Here is a 22781-nt window from a genome sequence, read left to right on the forward strand (position 1 = left end):
ATCCCTCTGTTTAATTCAGAGTTTGTATGTGAAGTTGGTGGAATATTTGCTCCAAAACTAAGAGGGAGTCAGACATCATGCTAGTTCTGATTTTTTTTTTTATTATTATTATTATTTTCCAACTTGTGAATTGGAGAACAGAAAGTTTTCAAAGATATTTCAGTGTTAGTAAGGACATAGTGAAGCTGGTCTGTTCAGCGTCTTCCTGGCTGTTCTGCACTGCTGGCGTACTTGCTTACTTTCTCTATTCTTGGTTGGGAACAGTTCCAAAAAGAAATGTGAGGAATCTGTCTAAATAACTTGTCTCTTTCCGAATCCACATCCCATTTCTCAATTTACTTTTTCTGTAAAGCCTATTAGGAGTCTTATAATAGTAAGGCATCAGGGAAGAAATTCATTTGTCATTCTGTTGCAAAAGAATGAGGAGGGTGCTGTAAGTGTAGGAAGCCTGAACACCTTTCGCAGAGGGATCCCATTCTGGGTGCACTTTACTTGCCACAGATGTGAGTGGAGGACTTGATGCTACAGACTGACTGTAATTGTGGCAAGGCTTTTCCTGCCAGTAGTATGCAAACTGGGTATTCCACTATTAAAAAAAATCCATATCACTTACAAATGTCTGAATTTAAAGATTAATCAAATTTGGTATTAAATATAGTCCGTGTTGATAATGCAGATTATAAGCTCATGCAGGAGCATCTGCTTCTGTTTTTGTCTCATTGGAGATTATCCCTTAATCATGCAGGGCCCAGGTGTGCATTTTCAGATTTGTTGACTCAGGAAAGCTGGAGATAGCATTAAAGGCCAATGACATTATACTGTAGCTACATTTAGGTTGTTGCTCCTCTGAACAAGAACTCTTGTTTGAAGCACCCAGTGAAAAGAATGGCAAGAAGAAATGTCCTCATTACAGGTTGCTCCTCAGGAATTGGACTGGCCTTAGCTGTAAAAATGGCAAAAGATGAACAGAAAAGATTTAAAGGTAATAATGTATCTGTTATTTGTCTTTATAAAAAGATATTCTTCGAGGCAGTACTATTTTTTTTTCTCCTCTGTGATTTAACAGGTAATTGTATTCAGTTTGGTGACTTCTTTCTTGTTAGTTCTCCCTGCTGCTACTGTCACGAAAATACAATAAGTGAAAATATACTGCTTTCTGTAAGCAGATGATATTTCAGTACCTGTACTGAAGCTGAACAGCTACTTGACCTGAATAGTTTACAAAAAAAAAAAAAACCCAAACCACAGACAATAGTATAAAAACAAATAGCTGAAAATGTCTGCAGTATGTTACCTTGGATATACATTCACAGTTGTAGTTGGCTTTGCTTCTGGCTGCTAAAATCTTTGTTGAATGAAACGTGCGTGCCCATTTGAGGACCAAAGAAGTCAATTTAGGAAGACAGTTCTTAAATTTGCAATTTTTTTCCTTAAAGCATGTTTCATTATTCAAACCCTGTGTAGGCATAAGAAGGTGAACAAAGGGGCTGGGATTTGTCTTTCTGCTGTAAAATGGGATATTTGCTATGATTGAAAATGGATGGCAAGGTAAATACAGCAATCTGTGGTGATTCAGTTTCTCACGCTTACTCTCACAGTATTTTACTGCGAACTGACTGGATGCAGGTTCATAGTTTTCTGCATAACTAGACCACAATGATAAAACTAATTTCTGTTTTGAGAAGTAGCTTGCAAAAAGACATTTTTGCGACCTAAGGAAGCATCAGTCTTCCACTTTTTAATAAAATTATGGTTGTTCTGCTAAACATGTTGATGGTGATTAAGGAAAAGAAAAGAAAAAAAAAAGGATAGCTGGAGTCTAAGATTAGGTTTTACATACTTAAAAATGATTCAGCGGCATAACTTGATAGCCATTGTTCAAAGTTTTGGTGATAGTATTATCTTCATACACTGCATGCTCTTCATTGTGCATAGCGGTTTAATTCTCCTTTTGAATTTCTTGGAGATTTCAGAACCAGACTGGGAAATCAGTGACAATATATGTTGAAAATAGATTCTTTCTACTTTAAGTTTTTATCTGGGTTCTATCACTGATGTTTAAGATATGGATGTAAAAGCAATATTCTTTAATACTTCTCAGTAAGACTGCCACAGGAAAGGTTTTATTTCTGCTAACTGTCGCTTCTGGTGCGTTGCAGTGTATGCCACGATGCGGAATCTGGCCAAGAAAGAGCCACTGGAGGAAGCTGCAGGTCGCAGGCTGGGCAAAACCCTCGAAATTAAACAACTGGATGTCTGTGATGAACAATCTATTAAAACTTGTGTGAATAGTATCCCCGACAGAAGGATTGATGTCCTAGGCAAGTATAAGATGTGTATGCTATGAGCAGATACCAGTTTTCTATTTATCGTCTCCTCAAATACCCTGGAGAAGTTTCATTAGTGTATTTTTTTTAAATGATCAAAATAATAATAATAATTATATAGCGTATTCTGCTCAAGATTCTTAAGGCTTCATGCAGATACGAGTGGATTAAATCTCACTATGCTTCTATGAAGTAGGGAAGCTGTTTTCCCTGTTTACAAAAGAGAAACGATCACGAGAAGTGTCTTGGATAAGATGATACAGGTTTTAGTAAATGTGAAAAGAGAACTTTTGCCTAAATTGGCGTTTTCATGTGCAAGACTTGCTGCCCAATCGATGAAGCATAGCGCTATTTACAATGAAGGCAACAGCTCTGTACTAAGAAAGCAACAGCATTTGGGAATTAGCAAGTAAAAGAACAAACGCAAAGGAAGTAAGGGGAATTTCATTTTGTATTGGAAATTATAATTGTACTTTGCAAATCATTCAACAAGAAGTGTTTTGATACTGTTTTGCTAAAAATAAATACTGATGTCTTAATAAGATGGAAATTGCTTACACCATCAACTATTAAATCTTCTCTAATAGATAATTATGGACCTGCCTTTATTTTGATTAATTATTAAAGCACTGCTTAACAAGCTGCTTCTGCAAACTGTATTATACTCTAATTTGACACACTAGTTGTAGAGCAGAATGCCAGTTCTATCAATCATTCCCCACTAACAAATATCCAGGAGGCAAATAAAAATAAATGGAAATGTGTGTTTTGTTTTTTGGTGGGGTTTTTTTCCTTGAAGATGTGAATGTTAAAAAACAAAACAAAAAGCAGACCAAAATATGGCGTGGCCTATCGCCTTTTGGAATAAATTGAAGACTTCGGTTCATTCCCATGGGTATTGACTAATTCTTAATACTGAATTATAAACAAATATAGATCATTCTTGGCTCATTTTCCTGTAATCCTTTTATAATTTAAAGAAAAAGGACTAATCAGAAATAAATTAGTTAAAATGCAAACTATCAGATAATTTAAATTGGATTAAAAGCATAATTAAAAGTTAAAAAATATGGAAATGTCAAGTGTATTTGCAAAGCTTTAGTGACAGAATAACTTCTGTTAATCCTTTCTTTAAGGAACATTTAAGGATCATTTAATCCTTAATTTTCATTTTACTTTCAAATGCTTTCCAGTAAAGATTGCAAGTTAATGTTTATGGAGGTTATTGCTCACTGTTGTCTTCCATTTTGTGCAGTTAGCAATGCTGGAATGGGGCTTATTGGACCTATAGAATGTCAGACCATAGATGAAATGAAAACTGTGATGGATACCAACTTCTTTGGACTGGTTCGACTCTTGAAGGAGATTTTGCCTGACATGAAGAGGAGAAAGAGCGGGCATATAGTTATAATAAGCAGTGTTATGGGAATACAAGGCAAAGTTGTTTTTTTTGGTTTTTGTTTGTTTGAGCTAAGAGTTCAGTATTCAACATCTAAAGCTCATCTCTTCTTATCTGGAAAAAAAAAACATAGGAGCTAGCGTATCTAACTATTGTGCTTTGTAATGCTGAAGTTCCAACTATGAATAGTACAGCACTTAGACCTGATGTTTTTTATGCATCTAGGTAGTATGTTACTGCACAACTACTCTCAAGACATTTTAACAACAAAACCTGCAGAGTGACTTTTTTTTTTTTTAGAGTTTTAACTCACAAATTATTTTTATTTATTTTTAAATTTTTTTTTATTTTATTCTTGTTATCTGGAAAACAGGGCTTAGTAGCATTACTTTTCTCTTCCCTATTGCAAAAGATTATGGGGACAGGCAAACATGCTCACTACTCTCTGCACGATAATAATGGAATAAAATCCAATCATGTCCTGGACAACCGTACCACCTTTTTGTAAAGTTTGTCCTCTCATAAAACTCCAGAGTCTAATTTTAGCCACAGATAACGATGCTCCTACTCTTGTGTTCCATCTGGTCTAGCTGTATTTGTTTCAATTCCTACAGCAGTGGCATTGATCTTACCTGGATTATTCTGGTGAGCAAGGGTCCCAAGTCAAACTGCAAGAGTTGTTATTGTTTAATACAATACTTACCGTCCACCCAGATGGACTGATGTTGTGCATTTTCTAAATTACTGGCTCTCTTGCATAATCGTATCTCCTGCATTGCACTCAGCTTCTGTGTTCATCTATAGCCTATTAAAGTCTTGCTGATAAATAATGCAGATGGTATTGTATGTACAGACACTCTCATACCTTAGACTACAAAACATTTACTATCATCCAAAGAGATCACAGCATCAGCTAGGAGGAGGAAAAGCATTAGTCAAGCATCCTTTCTGAGAATAAGCAATTTTGAGAATGTATACAAAAAATCAGTATTTAGATTCAGTATACACAAGGATTTTTCTAATGTTTTCCCACCAAGACTGTAGAAATTTGGGGAAAATACAAGAGTTTTTAAAACTAAACTATTAGTATGTTGAATGCAATAACTTTCTCAGGATGTTTTGTTTGTACCATCAGGTATCTTATTTAATGATGTTTACGCTGCGTCTAAGTTTGCTGTGGAAGGATTCTGCGAAAGTTTAGCTATACAAGCACTCAAGTTCAAACTGCAGTAAGTATTGATCCACTGGTGTAAAATGTATTTTAGATAATTTAAAATATATTCAGAGCTAGCAAACAAATTTTTAAAAGCTTGCTGCTATCCAGGAGAAACAGATTGAGGAACCCATGGAAATTGTACATCACAAAAGGCATAGAAACGTCCATGTTCTTCACACTACGTAAGCAATAGAAAGCTCTGGATGCTAAAATAAACATGTTCTCTTGATCAGTTAAAGGCTGTTTAGCTTTGGATAAAATGCAGTTTATGTAGCACTTCTGAAAAAAGATTCCTGCATACAATATCATAGGACTAAAATTATAATATCGACCTGTAATATTTTCCTTTAGAAAGGATAGCAGGCTTCTTAAGCAATTCACAGATAAAAAAGTTCAAGGGCTCATCATAGAGAGCAAGTGGAAATCCCTCAGAATGGAACACAGGACAAGATACTCATAATGACAGGAGGCAGGTGGAAAGTGAGAAGAATGTGGTACACTATTTCCTAACGTTTAAGACAGTATTTAAGAGAATGGTCCTCTTCATCATCTGTGGGACTTTGGGGTTTGATTTGTCACATGTAGATTCACATTTGTGTAATTCTGCTACTGTTCTTTATGTGAAGTCCAACATTTGTTAAATATCCGTTGCACCTCTGTGTACCTCGGCATTTGGCCCTTGTGCTGTGGGAGAAGAGAGAGCTGCTGTCATGGATTTCAGAGACAAGGCAGCATCCAAACTGTGATTTTGCATACCGCTCTGAAATGTTGGGAGGGATTTAAAATAAATATATTGTAAATGATACACAGGATATGCCAGAATTCATGATAAGATTTCAAGACAGCAAAAAGGTGGTTAAAAAAAGGAAGTAGAATGGGAAAAGTCCAAGCTCCAGTGTGAAGAGCGACACAAGGGAAAAGGCTTTAATTCCAGCAAGAGCTGGAATTCTACTATCAAGATCAATAGCTTGATTTAGTTCTAAAGAAGAGCCTGACCAGAACTCAAGTCTAGGAAGAGGTCCTATCCCAAAGAGTGTTCTGATAAACATTGTGGCTGGGAGTAATTACCGCCTGAGAAAAGGACTGGGAAAGAACTGCCCAGTACCTGTGTTTCAGTGATTTGTTATAATACACTGAGTAAAACTTTCCAGATTTGGCAGCAGCCAAAATCTGTCCACCCTCAGCAAAATTCTCTATATTGTATTTTAGTATAATATTGTGGAGGGAGGATCCTGAATTATGTAACACTGACAGTTTGACAAAGAAAATCTGTATTTGGGCAATTCCCCCCTCTCTTTCAGCTACTTCTAGTATTATCATGGGAAAGCTGTAACAAACAAATGTGAGGGAATTTGTCCAGAAAGTAATTAATTTTGTTATGATCCTGTAATTACTTTTCTTAATATAAGTTCTTGTGGATAAATCATCCTTTGATTCCACAGCTGCGAGGCAGCAGGTAACAACTGCAGTCATTTCTGCCATGAATTAAGTTATAGCGCTTCCCTGAAATTTAAGCTACGCAGATTTTTACTACTACATGCGGATGGGTAGGAGCATGAGAGCAATCATGTAGTATGGATTGCCTTTACAAAATGTGCTCTTTAATATTGCTTGCTAATGTGTACTCACAGCACAACTCTTCAATATTCTTTTTTGAGAAGGATAGAGGTGTATTTCCCCCAGAGGATAGCCAATAACCAATAGATCTTTGCTTTTTGATTAGGTTAAGTTTGATTGAACCAGGCCCAGTGGTTACAGAGTTTGAAAGAAAAGTGTTTGAAGATGGAATGAAAATGGATCTTTCGGCTGCAGATGAGGAAACAGCTGAGATGTTTACTAATATTTACCTTAAAAATTACAAACAAATTTTCCAGAGCCTGGGACAAAGTGCTGAAGATGTTGCAGAGGTAACTCATCAACAATTCTCCATCTTCTTTTTTTCTTGAATATTTTTCTTTTTTCCTTTGTAATTTATGAATGCACTGGTTGGTTGGTGGGTTTTTTTGGTAGAAGCATTAGATTTACTTAAATGTAATTTACACAATTTAAAATTATTTTTAAAAGCTCAAGAGAATCTCCAGAGTTTTAAACAAAACCCTTTAGAATATTAAAAGAATGTTCATTTTGAAGTATTGAAGACAACAATGAATTGTAATTTAAATACCACTGAGGTATTAGATGCACTTACACATCATCTGGTGAAGTCTGAACATTCTGCAGTTTTACCATACATCTGCATGGGTTCCCACCGCTGGTTAAAGCTGCTCTCCTCTCCACCTCACCAGTAATCCCTCTGGTAACGTGGAGCTCGCTCAGCAACCCCAGCCCACCAAGGCACAACAGAAGATACACGGACATAGTTTCTCGTGTTTGGGGCTTCCTGCAAGGAAGCCAAGTTTAGGCAAGCTGTGGAAGGGGCCAGTGGTTTCGGGTGCTTACTGCTAAGAATAGCTTCAGTGTCAGCTGAAGATTCCCATGTCTTGCTGCAAAGTGCACTGTTCTGATCCTTTCCCAGTGAACTGTGAAAGAAAGGATCTACCTATTGTGGGCATATAGGCATAATTTTGGAGGACTATTCAGGATACTTAGGTGTAAGGTGCTATCACCATGGCATAGATAAACAGAAATAGGACTCAGAATAAATAAGAAGTACTTCTTATGGCCTTAAAAATATTTTAAGAAAAAAATTCTAATGAAATTCTAATAAAACTGCATAAAGGTTTTACATAATTCTGGCACTTTGTTCTTTAGATTGGATATTAGGAAAAATTTCTTCATGGAAAGGGCACTCAAGCATTGGAACAGGCTGCCCAGAGAGGTGGTGGAGTCACCATCCCTGGAGGTGTTCAAAAAATGGGTAGATGTGGCACTTTGGGACATGGTTTAGTGGGCATGGTGGTGTTGGGTTGATGGTTGGACTGATGATCTTGGAGATCCTTTCCAACCTTAATGATTCCTAGTTTTTACTTTCATTAAAAAAGAATCCAGCCACCAAGCCAGGAAACATGAAATTGCTACTCTACCCTGAACTGGTTTAGTGGTGGACTTGGTAGTGTTAGGTTAATGGTTGGACTGGATGATCTTAGAGGTCTTTTTGCAACCTAAATGATTCTATGATTCTACTTTTCCTCTGCTTAACTGAAAACAAGGTTTTTCCTTTATTGCTTTGGTAAAGGTTCTTTAACAATTCTGTTTCTCATTCTTGACAGCATACAGTAAAGATAATTCTTGCAGAAAATCCACCTTTTCGCCATCAGACCAACACCTTGTATACTCCAATGACAACCCTGAAATACGCAGATCCAAATGGAGACCTACCTATTGATATATTCTACAAAATGGTTTTTCATCATGACAAAATCTTCAGTGCAAGTCTTAACTTTATCAAATTGCTAAGGTGGAGAAGTAGAAAGAGCTTTGACCTGGGAAAACCCTCACAATAAGTATGAGATGATATAGTGCAAATTGGAATTACTTGTAGCTACTGATAATAATGCGGTCTGTTGTTATTCAAATGCCTTTGCTCTGTAATTGTGAAAAGGCATTCAAGATGTTTCTTTGAGCTTAGCAAAGATATTCAGCTCAATGCGTTTATCTTGAACTTTACAGTTTGCAGAACCTTGAAATTAAAATCCTCGAACTACAGGTTTATTCTGTTTAGTGTTTGCTTTTTAGAGGGATCTGTTTTCTTGGGAATGTGAACATTGGCTGATACTTGCGTATTCAATATTAACCTGATCCCCTTCACTTTTTAGAATATAATACAGAGATGTGTACTGTATGTAAATTATTTAGATTCTTAATATCATAAAAATATTTTTATCTTTTTACTTATTAGAATATAATAGAATTAGTGTAATAATCCCTCAATCACAAGAGCATTCTCATTTTCAGAAATCAGGTCTATTTACCAGTAACATAAGAGAAGGTCTCATCAATCTTAAAATGTCACAACTAGGATTTATTATTCACATGTATGTTACAATATTCTGAATGCTTTCTTTATATGCAGTGGTCACTGGCATATTACACGTAGCGGACAATAAAATGTTTTTTAAAAGCATCTCAAAATAAAGTATCTTCGTACTGTCTGGGTACTATTTGTTGCAAAAATAACAAAATGTTATCAGTAAGAAGTAATTTAAATCCATTACATGCCTTCAGTGGCTGAAGCTGAGCCACAGGCTCTCCTTTTCCAAGACATCTTAATAAGTACTTATTAACCCAAAATTCTAGCATGAGGAGGTGGTCTATTCCCTCTCTCTCTCTCTCTCTCGCCCTAGTCCAGCAGCACCCTGGTTTCTCTCGGCGAGCCCCGTTGGAGCTCACTGGGGATACAGGAACTGGCTCTCTTTCCCTCACTAAGCCTAAATCTAACTCCGTGCTGGGACTTGCAGCAGCCTGGCCCTGCCCTGCCTCTCCCCAAAGGCTAGCTCGGAGGAGCCAAGCAGCAAGCCCCGCGTAGGCAGCTCCCGCAGATACCACACACGTCAGGTAATGCTGGGTTTGCTTTGCGGTCGTGACCCTTTGGTGAGGCCCAAGATAGGCACCATTGGGACATGGTTTAGTGGGCATGGTGGTGTTGGGTTGATGGTTGGACTGATGATCTTAGAGGTCCTTTCCGACCTTAATGATTCCTAGTTTTTACTTTCATTAAAAAAGAATCCAGCCACCAAGCCAGGAAACATGAAATTGCTACTCCACCCTGAACTGGTTTAGTGGTGGACTTGGTAGTGTTAGGTTAATGGTTGGACTGGATGATCTTAAAGGGCTTTTCCAACCTAACCGATTCTATGATTCCAAGATGTTGGGGTGCACAGGGAGGACAGCGCCTGCCACAGCCCCTCGTGCAGCTGGAGGCCTTGTTTACCTTTCACTCGCAACTCAGACCTCCTCCAAAATATCAGGCTGGTGCCTGCACCCCAACATCGGCACGTGGATGGGGCAGAGGTGGGAATAGCAGCTAGGCTGTGAATGGGAAGGCAGGAATTAAAGGACAGCAGAGCGCTGCCGGGGCTGAAGGGAGCACGGCCACTCGCCTCTCTGCACCCCAAGAGACCCCATCACCGTCTGCTGAGGGTCTGGGTTCAGCACAGGGCTACGGCTTGGGCACAGACACCCGAAGAACCGCAGGGCCTGGCAGCGGTGATGGCTGCAGCCGGAGCGTCCCCTCTTCCTCTCGGTGTGGTTCTGGTGTGGCTGTCCCTGGCCCGCAGCTCGGGGCTGGGCTGCTTTACCCTGTGTCTTCCCTTTTCAGCACAAAAACCAAGGAGCTACCAGGCCGGCAGGTTTTAACGGGCCTTCCACAAGCGCCACTGTGGTCTGGTTGAGGTTGTTTCACGCAACCCTTACGCGACCGTTTGCGGAGCAGATGAAAGCAGAAAACGCCGCTTCGCAGGTGGATCCTGAGTAAATCCAGACATGACTGCAGCAGCCGCTCGCCCTGCTTCAGGACCGAGCTCACCGAGGGCGTAAAACCCCCCCTGCTCCCACCGACGCTGAGGGGAAGGGCGGGCGGGGCAGGGGCAGCCCGGGCAGGGGCAGCCCAGGCGGGGCCGGGGAGCAGCTCTCGAAGGAGGCGTCGGCCTGAGGCGCCCGCATAGAGCCCTCAGCCCGGCGGCGGGCCCCTCGCCGCCGGGCCCCTCGCTACCGCCGCCGGGCCCCTCGCCATCGCCGCCGGGCCCCTCGCCACCGCCGTCGGGCCCCTCGTCACTGCCGCCGCCCGCACGTGGCGCCGCCTCACGGGCCGCGCGCCGCCCGCGCTTCCGGCGCTCCCCGGGCGGGAGGGGCGGTGGGGGGGGACCGGAAGTGTGTGCCGGCTTCCGGCGGAAGCGACGTCCCGCGCAGGTCGAGCCCGTAGTCAGACCGTTTCCGCCTCGCGGCCGCCCTCACCGCCGGGCCAGACGCCGCCGCTGCCGGGGGAGGAGGAGGGCGCGGAGCCGAGGCGAGCCGTGCTGCGCAAGGGTAATTTGGCGGCTCGCCTCCCCTCCGGCTGGTCATAAGGCGGCGGCGCCAGCGCCCGAAGGATGTGGCGGAGGCGGCAGTGGCAGGCGCCGCGGCCGAGGGAGCCCTGAGCCTGAGCAGCGCTTCCCGGCTCCGCGCACCGGCGGCCCGGCCCGCTCCTCCTTCTCCTCCTCCGGCGGCGGAGCCCCTCCTCCCCTCCCTCCTCCCCTGCTTCTTTCCCTCCTGCCCTCCTTCTTTCCCTCCTTCCCCTCCGCAGCGTCGCCTCCCGCGGCCCCGCCCGCCCCTCGCCGGCTCCCCCGCGCTGGAGGGGAGCTGAGGGGGAGCCCGTGAGCGCGGGAGCCCAGCGTCTCCGGGGAGCGAGCGGCGGCCAGGATGGCCTCGTCGTCCGGCAACGACGACGACCTCACCATCCCCAGGGCTGCCATCAACAAGATGATCAAAGAAACGCTCCCCAACGTCCGCGTGGCAAACGATGCGCGGGAGCTGGTGGTGAACTGCTGCACTGAATTCATCCACCTCATCTCCTCCGAGGCCAACGAGATCTGCAACAAATCGGAGAAGAAAACCATCTCCCCAGAGCATGTCATACAAGGTGAGCTTCCGGAGGCGGTGTGCTTCTGCCCGGCACGCCGCGGGTCGTGCAGGCTGTGAGCCGCTCCTGTCCCATTGCGACTTTTTCCTCTGTGGCTTCTCGTAGCTGTGTAAAAGACAAAAGGCAAGAGAGTCTTTTCAAGGTCTGGAGGAAGAAGTATGTGTTGTCGGGCTTGTCAGTCGCGTCGCGAGGGAAGGGTGTCTTTGTGCGGTTAGAGCAGCTGTTGAGTGTGCCGAGGACCAGCTCTCGTTCTGTGGTTCAGAGAAGTCTGTGATGTGTCGAGTGAAGTCACCAAATCCGTTTGTCCTCTTCTTACCTGTGAAACCAGGTCTGCTTTTTTGAATAGTTACGCAGATTTCTTTTACAGCATCCTTTAAGAACCTGAACTCATTAAATGTCTTTCTGATTGGAAGCTGACAAAAGATGTGTGGTTTGGTATATGGGGCCCAGCCTTTAATCCAAACTCATCCTCTCTGGATCCTGTAAAGAGTAAAACATTCTTCTAGGGCTGTCCTTGGAGTCTGATTGTTTAAAATTAAGTATTTGCATATGTTGTAGCAAGCATTTAAACGTGACCTATGCCCTTGCATCTTCTTCTGCTGTTGACTTCCACTTCCCCTTGCTTGAATAAAAGAAGAGATCTCTTTTTGTCTCACATTTGCTTTTCTTTAAATTCTGCCACAAACAGGGATTTTTCCTTGCCTCATCCTTAAGTCTGCAACAGGCGTCTTTTTTCAGGAGTCATTCACTTTGCTGCTTAAGCAAAGGTTGTTGATACCAGTGTCTGCCACAAAGAAATTAGTAGCGGTAATAGTGAAAGAGTACTTTATTCTGCTGCCTGGTAGAGATGTTTTGGACTGGATGATCTTAAAGGTCTTTTCCAACCTAAATGGTTCTATCTTAACAGTAGCATTTGCAGGAGAGCTGTTTTCAGGACTGTGATGGTATCAAGTTAGTTTAAAAAATGTTACCTTTTTTTGGTAAGGATTCTCTGTTTGAAACAACAAAAAGATCTGATTCCTTTGGGTTATATCAGCTTGCTCTCCAGAAGAGTTTCAAGTACTTGACTGGATCATGATCAGCAAAAGAAAATATGTAGCATGTATGAGCTTTAATATTAAATAAAATACATGTAAATCTGGAAGTTTAGCAAAACAACTTCATCACGGAAGCTCAGGATGTTCTTATCTTTAGGGAGGTGTATGTGCTCTTAGCTTCTTCCAGATGCTGGTCAGTTGGCAGATGTTCCTTGTGAGGTAAGCGTATTTAGATTGCTAATTTTGGAAACAGTGGTTATGTGGATATAGGTATAGCATTTCAGCATTTTCATCCATCTACGTACATTCTAGATACTGGCTATGTTGACTGCCTCTTAACGTAGCTCCATGACAACGATGCTAACAAATTAAGTAATTGAAATATGTTTGTTTTGGTCATCCAGATATCTTGTTCCTTTTGAATGCTTAAACCAGTTAATTTAGAAGTAAAATGAGGCTAATGGCAGTTGTGTCACACCTGGTCTCGTCTAAACACAGGCTGCTGCCAAGAGGAATCTTTTTGTACCCTTCCTAGAGCTGGATCTAGCAATTGCTGATCCGACTGACCCTGTTGCTTTTTGAGAATCTGGGCGAGGAGGGGCACAGTTTTCTGTCAGGTGAGTTTGCTGATCTGACTGTTCCTGTAAACAAGAAGTTACTGGATTGGAAGCAAGGAGCAGGAAGGGTATTTCACTGGGAAGGAGGAAGGGGAAAGAGACGCTGCGGTTGGCGACACCCTGCCATCAGACTGTATTGAAGATAATGTGAAAACGGCGCTTCGTCACTGTACTTATGTGTTTGGCAGCAGTGGTGCTTAAGGCACCCCTTCCTTTGCTGCAGGAGTGAAAATGATTGTGTGGCCACGTGCCGAGCGAGAGCTCTTTTCCCCCTACCACAGGGTTATGCTTCACGTGGGTGAAGTCCCTGCCGTGTTTCATTGTGTGGTAGCACAAACACTTGGCTGGCACAGTGCTGCCCGCAGCATAGGGAAGGGAAAGCAGAGGCTTCTTGCCTCCCATGAGAGATCTGGTTTGGTAGATGTACTCAGACTATGCCAAGCACTCGCTGCTAGCGATAAAACACGAAGCAGCCTCCCAGGAGAGTACCCAAAGGCATCAAGGCTACATAATAGTCGTAGGTGGAGATAGTCTCCATGTTTATTGTTGAATCCCACCATCAGGAACCCAGTTGTGAGTCTGGGACTCTAATAAGCAAATGAATATCCTTCCACCCTGCAACAGAAAATAGCCTCATTTGACAGTTACGCGAATCATGACGAAGCAGGCTTTTTATGATAAATTAAACTTCCATTGAATTCTGAAAATGGTCAGAAGTTAAATCACCATTTTTAAGAAGCTGATTAGTTTGATCACTTGGTCTACACAGAACAGTTGTGCAGTAAGGTGGGCTGTGGATTGATGGCAAATCCTGTAGCTTTTTTTCATGGACTGTTAGCATACTGACAGTGCTTACATTAGCATTTAGTGTTAAAAAAAAAAATCCAAACAGCTGTTTGTCTGGAATTTTACTTTGGAAATTCTTTTTCTTTGAAAGGAACGTAAAAAGTTAAAAATATCAGATATGAATGACATGATTATATAGGAAACAAATGTAGAACTAATTATGCTTAACTGATTAATCGGAGATCTGCACCTTCACGCAGTATTTAAGAGTGGGAGGAAACTGGGGAAAGGATAGTTGTCATTTGGTGTTTGTAAATACGAGAAGTTGCCCCCCCCACCCCCAAAAAAAAGAAGATAAAAGATGCTGTGTTTTGGGATTCAGTTGTTTAAATTTGCTGTGATCATTCTAACCTCAGTAAGACAGCGAATTTTCAGCAATCTGGGTAGCCATGTAGATTTCAGACTGAAGAAATAGAAAGACTCTGAGTTTTGGTGGAACAGTAGCTCTGCTAAAGTAGTAGTCGCTCGTCCCACATTTTAGCACCATGCTGGTATAAAGAGATTGGTATTCCTTCCATGCATGTGTTCTGTAAAGCCTTGATGTGTTTCAACAAGGCAGTACATTTCTTAAGTCATTTCACAGCCTGCAGAATTTTGATGCACTAGACCTATGGCACATATATGGTTCTTCATAGCTTTATTATGTTGAACAATTGTACAAATCTGTCTTGGTTATATCACACGTTTTCTTTTGGATTTTTTTTTTAGTGTGCTGTATTCAATACATAACTGTAAGTTCTTCCCATTAATTTATTTTCTTTTAAGGGATATTTAAAATATCTGTAAAAACACATCTTGCTGTTGACTTCAGATTGGGCAGTTGTTCCTATTCTGATGCAGCAGCTTGCCAACCCTGATCACTGCGTTCATGCTTTTGATGAACACCTCTGTATTTGCTATGATGGTTTGTCTTAGTGATGTTAGACTTGTAGAGTTCTTAAAATTTTATACTTTCGTTTAAAAAAAAGATAAAGACTTTGGATAGTTCACTGTATATACTGTTTACATTTTAAAATTGAATGAGTTCTTAAATATTTATAGGCTACTTAGGTAACCAGTTCTGGACCACGAGAGATGGATTTGCCTCCTATCTGCTGGGGTTGGATTAAACAAGTTTCTGAAGGTTTTTGGTAATTCTCATAGAAACTGTGGGCTAATTGAAAAAAAAAGTTTCCAGTGTCTGTGTGTGGGCTGAGGCTGAACTGACATACTGTCTCTGAAGTAATTTGATTCTCTCTAAATCAGTTTGTCTTCTAACTTTGTTTTTCTGAAGAAATAGGTATTATGTAAATTCATTTGCCAAATGTTATCTGTTAAAGGAATGGTAGCCCTGCATGACTGGGCAGCTGCACTGTGCTGCCCTATTGCAGACAGCGTATTAATTGTCTCCATGAGTACAGGGTGGAAGGTGAGAACTTACAGAATGCCTCTGGGTTAGTGTTTAGGTGTATGATACAATGGCACGCTGCCGTAATTAGGGGTAGGGAAAGGTTGCTTGCAAAATTAACCTTAGAACATAGTCAGAGTTAGTGTAACTAACAGCTTGTTTATAACAAGTTGTTGATTGCTGTTGTGCAGTTTATTTTAGTGCTATTTCTTGAATAGCTCGTGACATAAGGTTGAAATAAAGTGAGATAAAGGTTAAAACAACTATCATTGAGTAACAAAAACTCTGATTTGTGTAAATACTGGAAATGAACCAGGTGTTTTATTAAACTGAAGCTTGTTTCTGGTATAATTGGTGTTTATGTACTGTTTCTAGCATATTCTGTAATATGTTCCACTCTGAGGTGTGTGTATGTGTGGAGGCATGTCGTAATAAATGGTGAATCAGGAAACAGAGTGTGCCTTTTGTCACATGTTCTACCTGGGTTTTTATAATCCTTCTTGTTACTTTAGCATTCTTTAAAAAAAAAAAAAAATACTGTTGCAGGATATAGCTGCATTTCAGATTTCTTTGGGCAGATAGAAGTGCAAGATTTTAGTTTCTGAATACATTTTCATGTGGAGATAGCTAAAAGGGTTTCTGCTGAGAACACAATAAAGAGCTCCTACATAATTTTATATAACTGTGAACTATGCATTTTTAGCTTCTTGGCACTTGGAATATGAATTAGATATTAAAAGACAAAAGGTAAAACTCATAGGTCTAAGGTAATATTAATTATTTCTGTCTTAATGAAGGATCTGGGATCATTTTGCATGCATTGGTTTTGCTCTGTTGTAGATTGCTAATTTACCTTCTACTGAAGACTTGTAGCAAAACTGGAAAGATAGAATCCCTGAGAGATTAAAGCTTAACAATTCAGATAGGGTAGACTTCTTAGCTGTATGAATTCTGCTTGATTCTGATATGTACAAGATTGGAGAAAGGCATTATTCTTCAAAAAAACATCTATCTCTAGCAAAATGTGTCTGAAAGCCCTGAATCCTCTGCAAGTGCAGACTTCTTTGGTTGTACTTGACTAACCTTAATTTTTCTAGCCTGAAAACATGCACTCCTAAATGGCATAGGAGAAGAGACGGGGAAAACAGCTGTCAGATCTTCTTATGAACACAGATTTTTGTAACCAGATGATAGAAAACTGATCAAACTTTTTATTACTTCTTTTTTTAATCTTTTAAATAAACATGTAGATATCTGTTATCAAAAGCGTTGTAAAAAAGATGAACAATGTGCTTGCTTTCTTTCTTTCTAGCACTAGAAAGTTTGGGGTTTGGCTCCTATATCAGTGAAGTAAAAGAAGTCTTACAAGAATGCAAAACAGTAGCACTAAAGAGAAGAAAGGCGAGTTCACGCTTGGAGAACCTCGGCATTCCGGAAGAAGAGCTTCTAAGGCAGCAACAGGAATTATTTGCAAAAGTAAGTGAAGCAATACTTGTACCGATGAGGTTGGAATGATTAATACTGCAGATCTAGTGCCACAAAAACAGGTGCACACCTCAAGAAGTACCCCCTGCCTTGTGAACTGCTGTGGCATCTAAGACGCTGTTGACCTTGGCCTGTTTGAATTGGGGAAAGTAAAGTCAACAAATAAGATGCTGCTGCTTGTTAGTTCTGTGATTTGACGTATAGGACTTTGGATACAAACAGATTTTGTACTCTAGGTTTAAAAAGCAAGTTTTTTTGCTGCTACTTAGGTATTTCCATTCTACTGTAGAGAACACATTAAGAATTACTCGGCTGAGGAAATAAAAGAATGACAGCTGGTGTTCTAGGAAATTACCAGTTTTGATGCATTAAAAAGTGAAAATATCTTTTCTGTCTCTGGCCATCAGTGCACAAATGTTATTTCTTAGGCTTTGAAAGAAACATTTAATTGTTCAAAATTTCTAATTTGTCCTCTCTCATCTTCCTGTAGTCTTGGCAAGACTCTAATTGAGTGAATTCATGCATAAATTTTTAAAGAGGCAATTCAAGCATAGGAAAAGCATTTGCCTGCAAATACTGTGCATGCACATACACACACATTCCCCTTCATCCCAGCCTTTTCCCCTCCCAGCTTTCCCAGATAGTTTGTGAACACCTGCAAGTTTAAATGACTAAAAGCCAATTTTATTTATTTATCTTTCTGCACCATTTTTCTCTCTACTATGATTCTCTTAGTTTGACAAGAAGACCATTCTCTAAACTAAGTGATGTGAAAATTATCTTGGATTTCTCTTTCTTCTTACCCAAGGCATGAATCTTATTTTCTCAGTTTGCTTACTTTAATTTCCTCTGGTGAAAATGCTTATTCAGTTGTGTTGTCATGCCTGATTACTGTGACCTTCATTCCCCTTCGCTATACTTGTATCTTGCTGAAACAATTAATAACTGCTGCTTTTCATATGACAACATGCCAAGTATTTTAATCTTAATTGCATGATGAATTTTAAGTCATTTAAAAATTCAGCATACCACATAGCTATTGTTAGCATGCAGTGAACTAATCATGACAAATTCATGCGTGCCTACCTTTTTTGTTTGACTGTACTAACTTTAGAAAGACCAGTATGGCTGCTTCTGGATTAAGGGTGAGATTTACAAATAAGAGTCAGTTTGATACGTGTTTTTTACTTACTATTTTGTTCAAATAACTTAGTATGGTATACAAAATTAAAAACCAGCAAATAAGGTGTGTTAAGGGAGTACTAGCTCCTGAGTAACATTTAAAGGAAAAAGAAGTGCTGAAACCATGGCCGCCTTATGTAAGCCACACTTTATCTAAGGAATGACCTTTTGAGGTACGTTCTTTTTTAATTCTATACTACTGTGCCTTAATGTCTAAATTAAGGCAATGCATGCAAGTTTGACAAGATTGTATGAATGTGGGGTTTTTTTAAATAGTTTTCAGTAATATGGAAAATCTTTGCTTAGAGTCAAAGATGGCAGTCTCATTTTTCAAAAATATTAGTTGTGATACGCTGTTGGAGGTACTGTAATTATTCTTAAAAATAGTTACGCAAGTGCATGTTCATTTATCTGTGCTAATCCTGTTAATATTCTAGAGCATGACACTAATGCTGACTTCTTGCTCTAGTTTTAAAATACTTGCCCATTAATCTTATGCATGTTTGACGCCTATAGCTTGGATGATTGTAAATATTTGAAGTCAGTGGAATGGCTTATCCCAATGTTCATGCACGTCTGTAAGTTTCTGTTCAAGACAAGGGCCTTAACAGGTTTTCTGAGGCTTCCACACTAAAGGTCATCTGTGCAACAAAGAGTTAAGTTTACCAGGAGCTATAAAGCTTCTTAGTCAATACAACTCAATGGGATTTTTCCTTTTTTTCCATTTTTTGAAATGGCTAAGTGATATCATTATAAATATGGCCGTGACAACGATCCGTCAAGTGTGAAGTGTTGAGTGTCTGATTTCTCATGCATGCGTGTGTATCACCTCGTTGAGTGTACAGTAAACTTAATGTAGCAGGGTCAGTAGGGAGCTCTATTGTTATCTTGTGTGTGATAAATATTTATGCCTCTCCTATGTGCACAGATGCTGCTGTCTTCCTTTGTTTAAAACTTTACAATGTCTTAAATTGTTTTCCAACCCTCGTAACCTCCCTACCACTTGAAGTTGGAAATACTGAAAAGTCTTCATTGAGAAGAGATTTCTACCTCTGTAAAGTGTTTTCTTTTAATGCTAGAACAGACTGAGGAAATGTGACACTTCTTACAATAACAGAAGACTTCTACTTTTTCACTTTGCTAGGTAGATAAACTGGTTTTAATTGTTTTCCAAAGCATCATCGTTTGGTGTCTTGAAGTTTGCAAAACTGTCAAATTTGTTGATGCTTTGGAGAAAAAAAATAGGAAAATTCAGTGAGTGCAATGGAATTAGAAGGGAAATCATTACATTCTTAGTGATGACTTGTAAAAGTATTAAAATAAAGAATGAAGATTTTTAATTTTAAGAACTTTTTCCTAATGTTCACTCAAAATAGAAATTGAAGTTTTAACTTTCACACAATTAGAATCATGGAATCATTTAGGTTGGAAAAGACCTTTAAGATCATCCGGTCCAACCATTAACGTAACACTACCAAGTCCACCACTAAACCAATTCAGGGTAGAGTAGTAATTTCATGTTTCCTGGCTTGGTGGCTGGATTTTTTTTTTAATGAAAGTAAAAACTAGGAATCATTAAGGTTGGAAAGCACCTCTAAGATCATCAGTCCAACCATCAACCCAACACCCCCATGCCCACTAAACCACGTCCCAAAGTGCCACGTCTGCCCGTTTTTTGAACACCTCCAGGGATGGGGACTCTACCACCTCTCTGGGCAGCCTGTTCCAATGCTTGACTACCCTTTCCATGAAGAAATTTTTGTTAATATCCAATCTAAACCTCCCTGACGCAGCTTGAGGCCATTTCCTCTTGTCCTATCGCTTGTTACTTGGGAGAAGAGCCCAACACCCACCTCACTACACCCTCCTGTCAGGCAGTTGTAGAGAGCGATAAGGTCTCCCCTCAGCCTCCTCTTCTCCAGGCTGAACACCCCCAGCTCCCTCAGCTGCTCCCCATCAGCCCTGTGCTCCAGACCCTTCCCCAGCTTCGTTGCCCTTCTCTGGACACGCTCCAGCACCTCAATGTCCTTCTTGTAGTGAGGGGCCCAAAACTGGACACAGTATTCCAGGTGCAGCCTCACCAGCACCGAGTACAGGGGAACAATCACCTCCCTGCTCCTGCTGGCCACACTATTCCTGACACAAGCCAGGATGCTGTTGGCCTTCTTGGCCACCTGGGCACGCTGCTGGTTCATGTTCAGCCAGCTGTCGACCAACACCCCCAGGTCCTTTTCGGCCAGGCAGCTTTCCAGCCACTCTTTCCCAAGCCTGTAGCGTTGTGTGGGGTTGTTGTGACCCCGTTGACTAGCATACTGTTGAAATCAACAGTAGTTGCTGAATAACGAGTGAAAAACCTGGATTGAAAAAATGAGAGATCACCACCTGAACTATTTGAAATGTTTTGTTAGAACATCTTGGACCTTTCAGTAAAGGACTGTGCCTTTCTGTAGCAAAGCCATCCTCAAGCTGCATACCTGAATTTGAGAAGACCATACATTGCTCTGTTTTCCAAAGATTGCTTAGCAAAGAAAGATAATGGCTTTATGTTTTTGTAATAGCATGTGTTTTTGTGATACAATTGGATGATTTCATAATTGCAAGTTTTAGTATTTGTAATCAACAAAGTAAAGCTGTTCTCATCTCAGAACTGTGATTAAATGTTAAGATCCCTTGAAATTGAATCCTAGAGTTTCCTTTGCCTCACTTAATTTTTCCATTAGGAAGTGGTTCAGCACAATGTTTACAATGGAACTTAAGTACACTAGCTCCTGCCTTTTGTTTTTGTAACTAAATCCTACAAATGGAGGCCTTTTCAGACAAAGAGAGAATATAGCTGAACGTCTTGGTACAAAATTAAGGTACTTCTAGATGTGTTTTCGTATGTCCAGTTAATAAAACTCATACAAAAGGAATCTGCAGGTGCAGATAAAACTGCTTTTAAAGATAAGGTGCTCTAGAGATTCTTCACAAGCTGTGTATGGCCTTAACAATTAAATTCATGTCTTTAGGCTAGACAACAGCAAGCAGAACTGGCGCAGCAGGAATGGCTACAGATGCAACAAGCAGCTCAACAGGCGCAGCTTGCTGCTGCCTCAGCCAGTGCATCCAATCAGGCAGGATCCTCTCAGGATGAAGATGATGAAGATGATATCTGAAATTCACCAGCTGAGTTCGTCTTTACTAAGAAATATTTTTCCTGCACAATGAAAACAGTGAAATGAATGCTTACCTGTAAGTTTGTATGCATCATGGACTGGCAATTGGTATTCTAGGGGTGTCTGCTGTTGTGTGCTGTACATGTATAAACTGTCTTTTTTTGAACTCTTGAAGATTTAAGGTTCAGTATCATATCAACTTTGGATTTTTAATGGTGTATATGGAAATTTTAGATAGCAGTGCGTCATTTATTTGATCAATAAACAGTGTTACAATAAACCACGAATTTATAAAATATAGTGAGATTTATACAAAAAGCTCTAAATCCACATTTGCATTTCTTCCCTTTTAACTAAACTATGAAATCTTACTTAGAATTTTTAATTGTTTTTTGGGGGAGTGGTACAGTAGACATAATCTGTTAATGGGAAAAAAGCGGAGTTCAGCATCGTAGAGTCTGAATTCTTAGTTCTTTTTAAAATGAGGATGTATATGGCAATAAATATTATATATGCTCAACTACCACACTTGTTAAAATTTGAAAATGATACATTTTCACCAAGGTAGGAAAAGGTATGTTTAATAGGAGTTGTACAAATTCAGTCATTTTTTTGTATAGGGGTGGAAAAAAAAATAAACCCATGGTTTTATGATGACATCCTTTGACAGTCCTAACTGAATATTTCACTTCAAAGACTGCCTGGTTTGAAGAACTAACTCTTCTATTACTTCACTCCAGTTTAATGTTAACTGTTGTTGATGGTATTTCATAGTCCAGATCTATTCATATTGTTGAAATATAAAGCTGGAACTTTATGAAACAGAATTGTTTTAGTTCCACTGACGTAACTGGGAATGATTAAGTATTCAAGCCTATGAAGGCAAAAGCTTAAGCTAAGAGCATGCTTACCGTAAAAGAGGGAATTTATTTAACCTTGATTAGTCATTGTTGTCAGCATAATGCTAACATTCTCCAGACTAGATTGCCACTGGATTACTAAGATACCTTGTTGAAAGATAACATTTTCTTCATTCAAATTGGTTCGTAGGTAAGTCCGGGTTTTTGATAAACTATTCCCCAAGAGTGATCAGCAATACGTGGAACAGAACTGATGTAGTAGTCCTTTTGATAGTTGATCTGAAAATTCTGTTGATTAATGGATGAGCAGCTGTTCTTTGTGTTGAAATAAAGCACAGTAGTGTCCATTGCTGAGTTTTAATGTGTTACTTGAAGTAATACTGGCATATCTTCTGGTACACTAATCTGAGCAGACTAGAAAAGCCACTTGCATGCTGCTGTCGGTGATCCAATAGCTCTCTAACAACGTGGATTGTTTTATTAACTTACGGCCTCAGCAAGTTGCTCTAGTTCAATTCTTCAGGAGGGCTGCAGCAGCCTGTTTACATAAGGATGCAAATGGAAAACGGTGTGCCCATTTTTACATAAAGATCTGAACGAGGTACAATTGGCGTATATTCAGACCTCGGTCACACAGTGACTTTTGATTTAAATTTGAGATAGATTGAGTTGCGTATTGAATAAATGTGAACACTTCCTTAAATGCATGAATGC

The 22781-nt window shown here is 40.3% G+C and overlaps 2 protein-coding genes across 2 annotated transcripts; both read left to right on the forward strand.

The window, feature by feature from the left end:
* The first annotated feature begins 885 nt into the window (after nt 1-885).
* On the forward strand, nt 886-8385 carry LOC104030658 (retinol dehydrogenase 8). Its single transcript, XM_009482419.1, has 6 exons — nt 886-982; nt 2160-2321; nt 3583-3762; nt 4862-4955; nt 6666-6849; nt 8152-8385. The coding sequence occupies exons 1-6, from the start codon at nt 886-888 to the stop codon at nt 8383-8385; spliced, it is 951 nt and encodes a 316-aa protein (XP_009480694.1).
* Nucleotides 8386-11259: 2874 nt separating this feature from the next.
* Nucleotides 11260-22414, forward strand: DR1 (down-regulator of transcription 1). Its single transcript, XM_009491532.2, has 3 exons — nt 11260-11498; nt 16698-16861; nt 21061-22414. The coding sequence occupies exons 1-3, from the start codon at nt 11279-11281 to the stop codon at nt 21205-21207; spliced, it is 531 nt and encodes a 176-aa protein (XP_009489807.2). The 5' UTR covers nt 11260-11278; the 3' UTR covers nt 21208-22414.
* The last annotated feature ends 367 nt before the right edge of the window (nt 22415-22781 follow it).

Source organism: Pelecanus crispus, chromosome 5 (assembly GCF_030463565.1).
Source record: "Pelecanus crispus isolate bPelCri1 chromosome 5, bPelCri1.pri, whole genome shotgun sequence".
Classification (NCBI taxonomy): domain Eukaryota; kingdom Metazoa; phylum Chordata; class Aves; order Pelecaniformes; family Pelecanidae; genus Pelecanus; species Pelecanus crispus.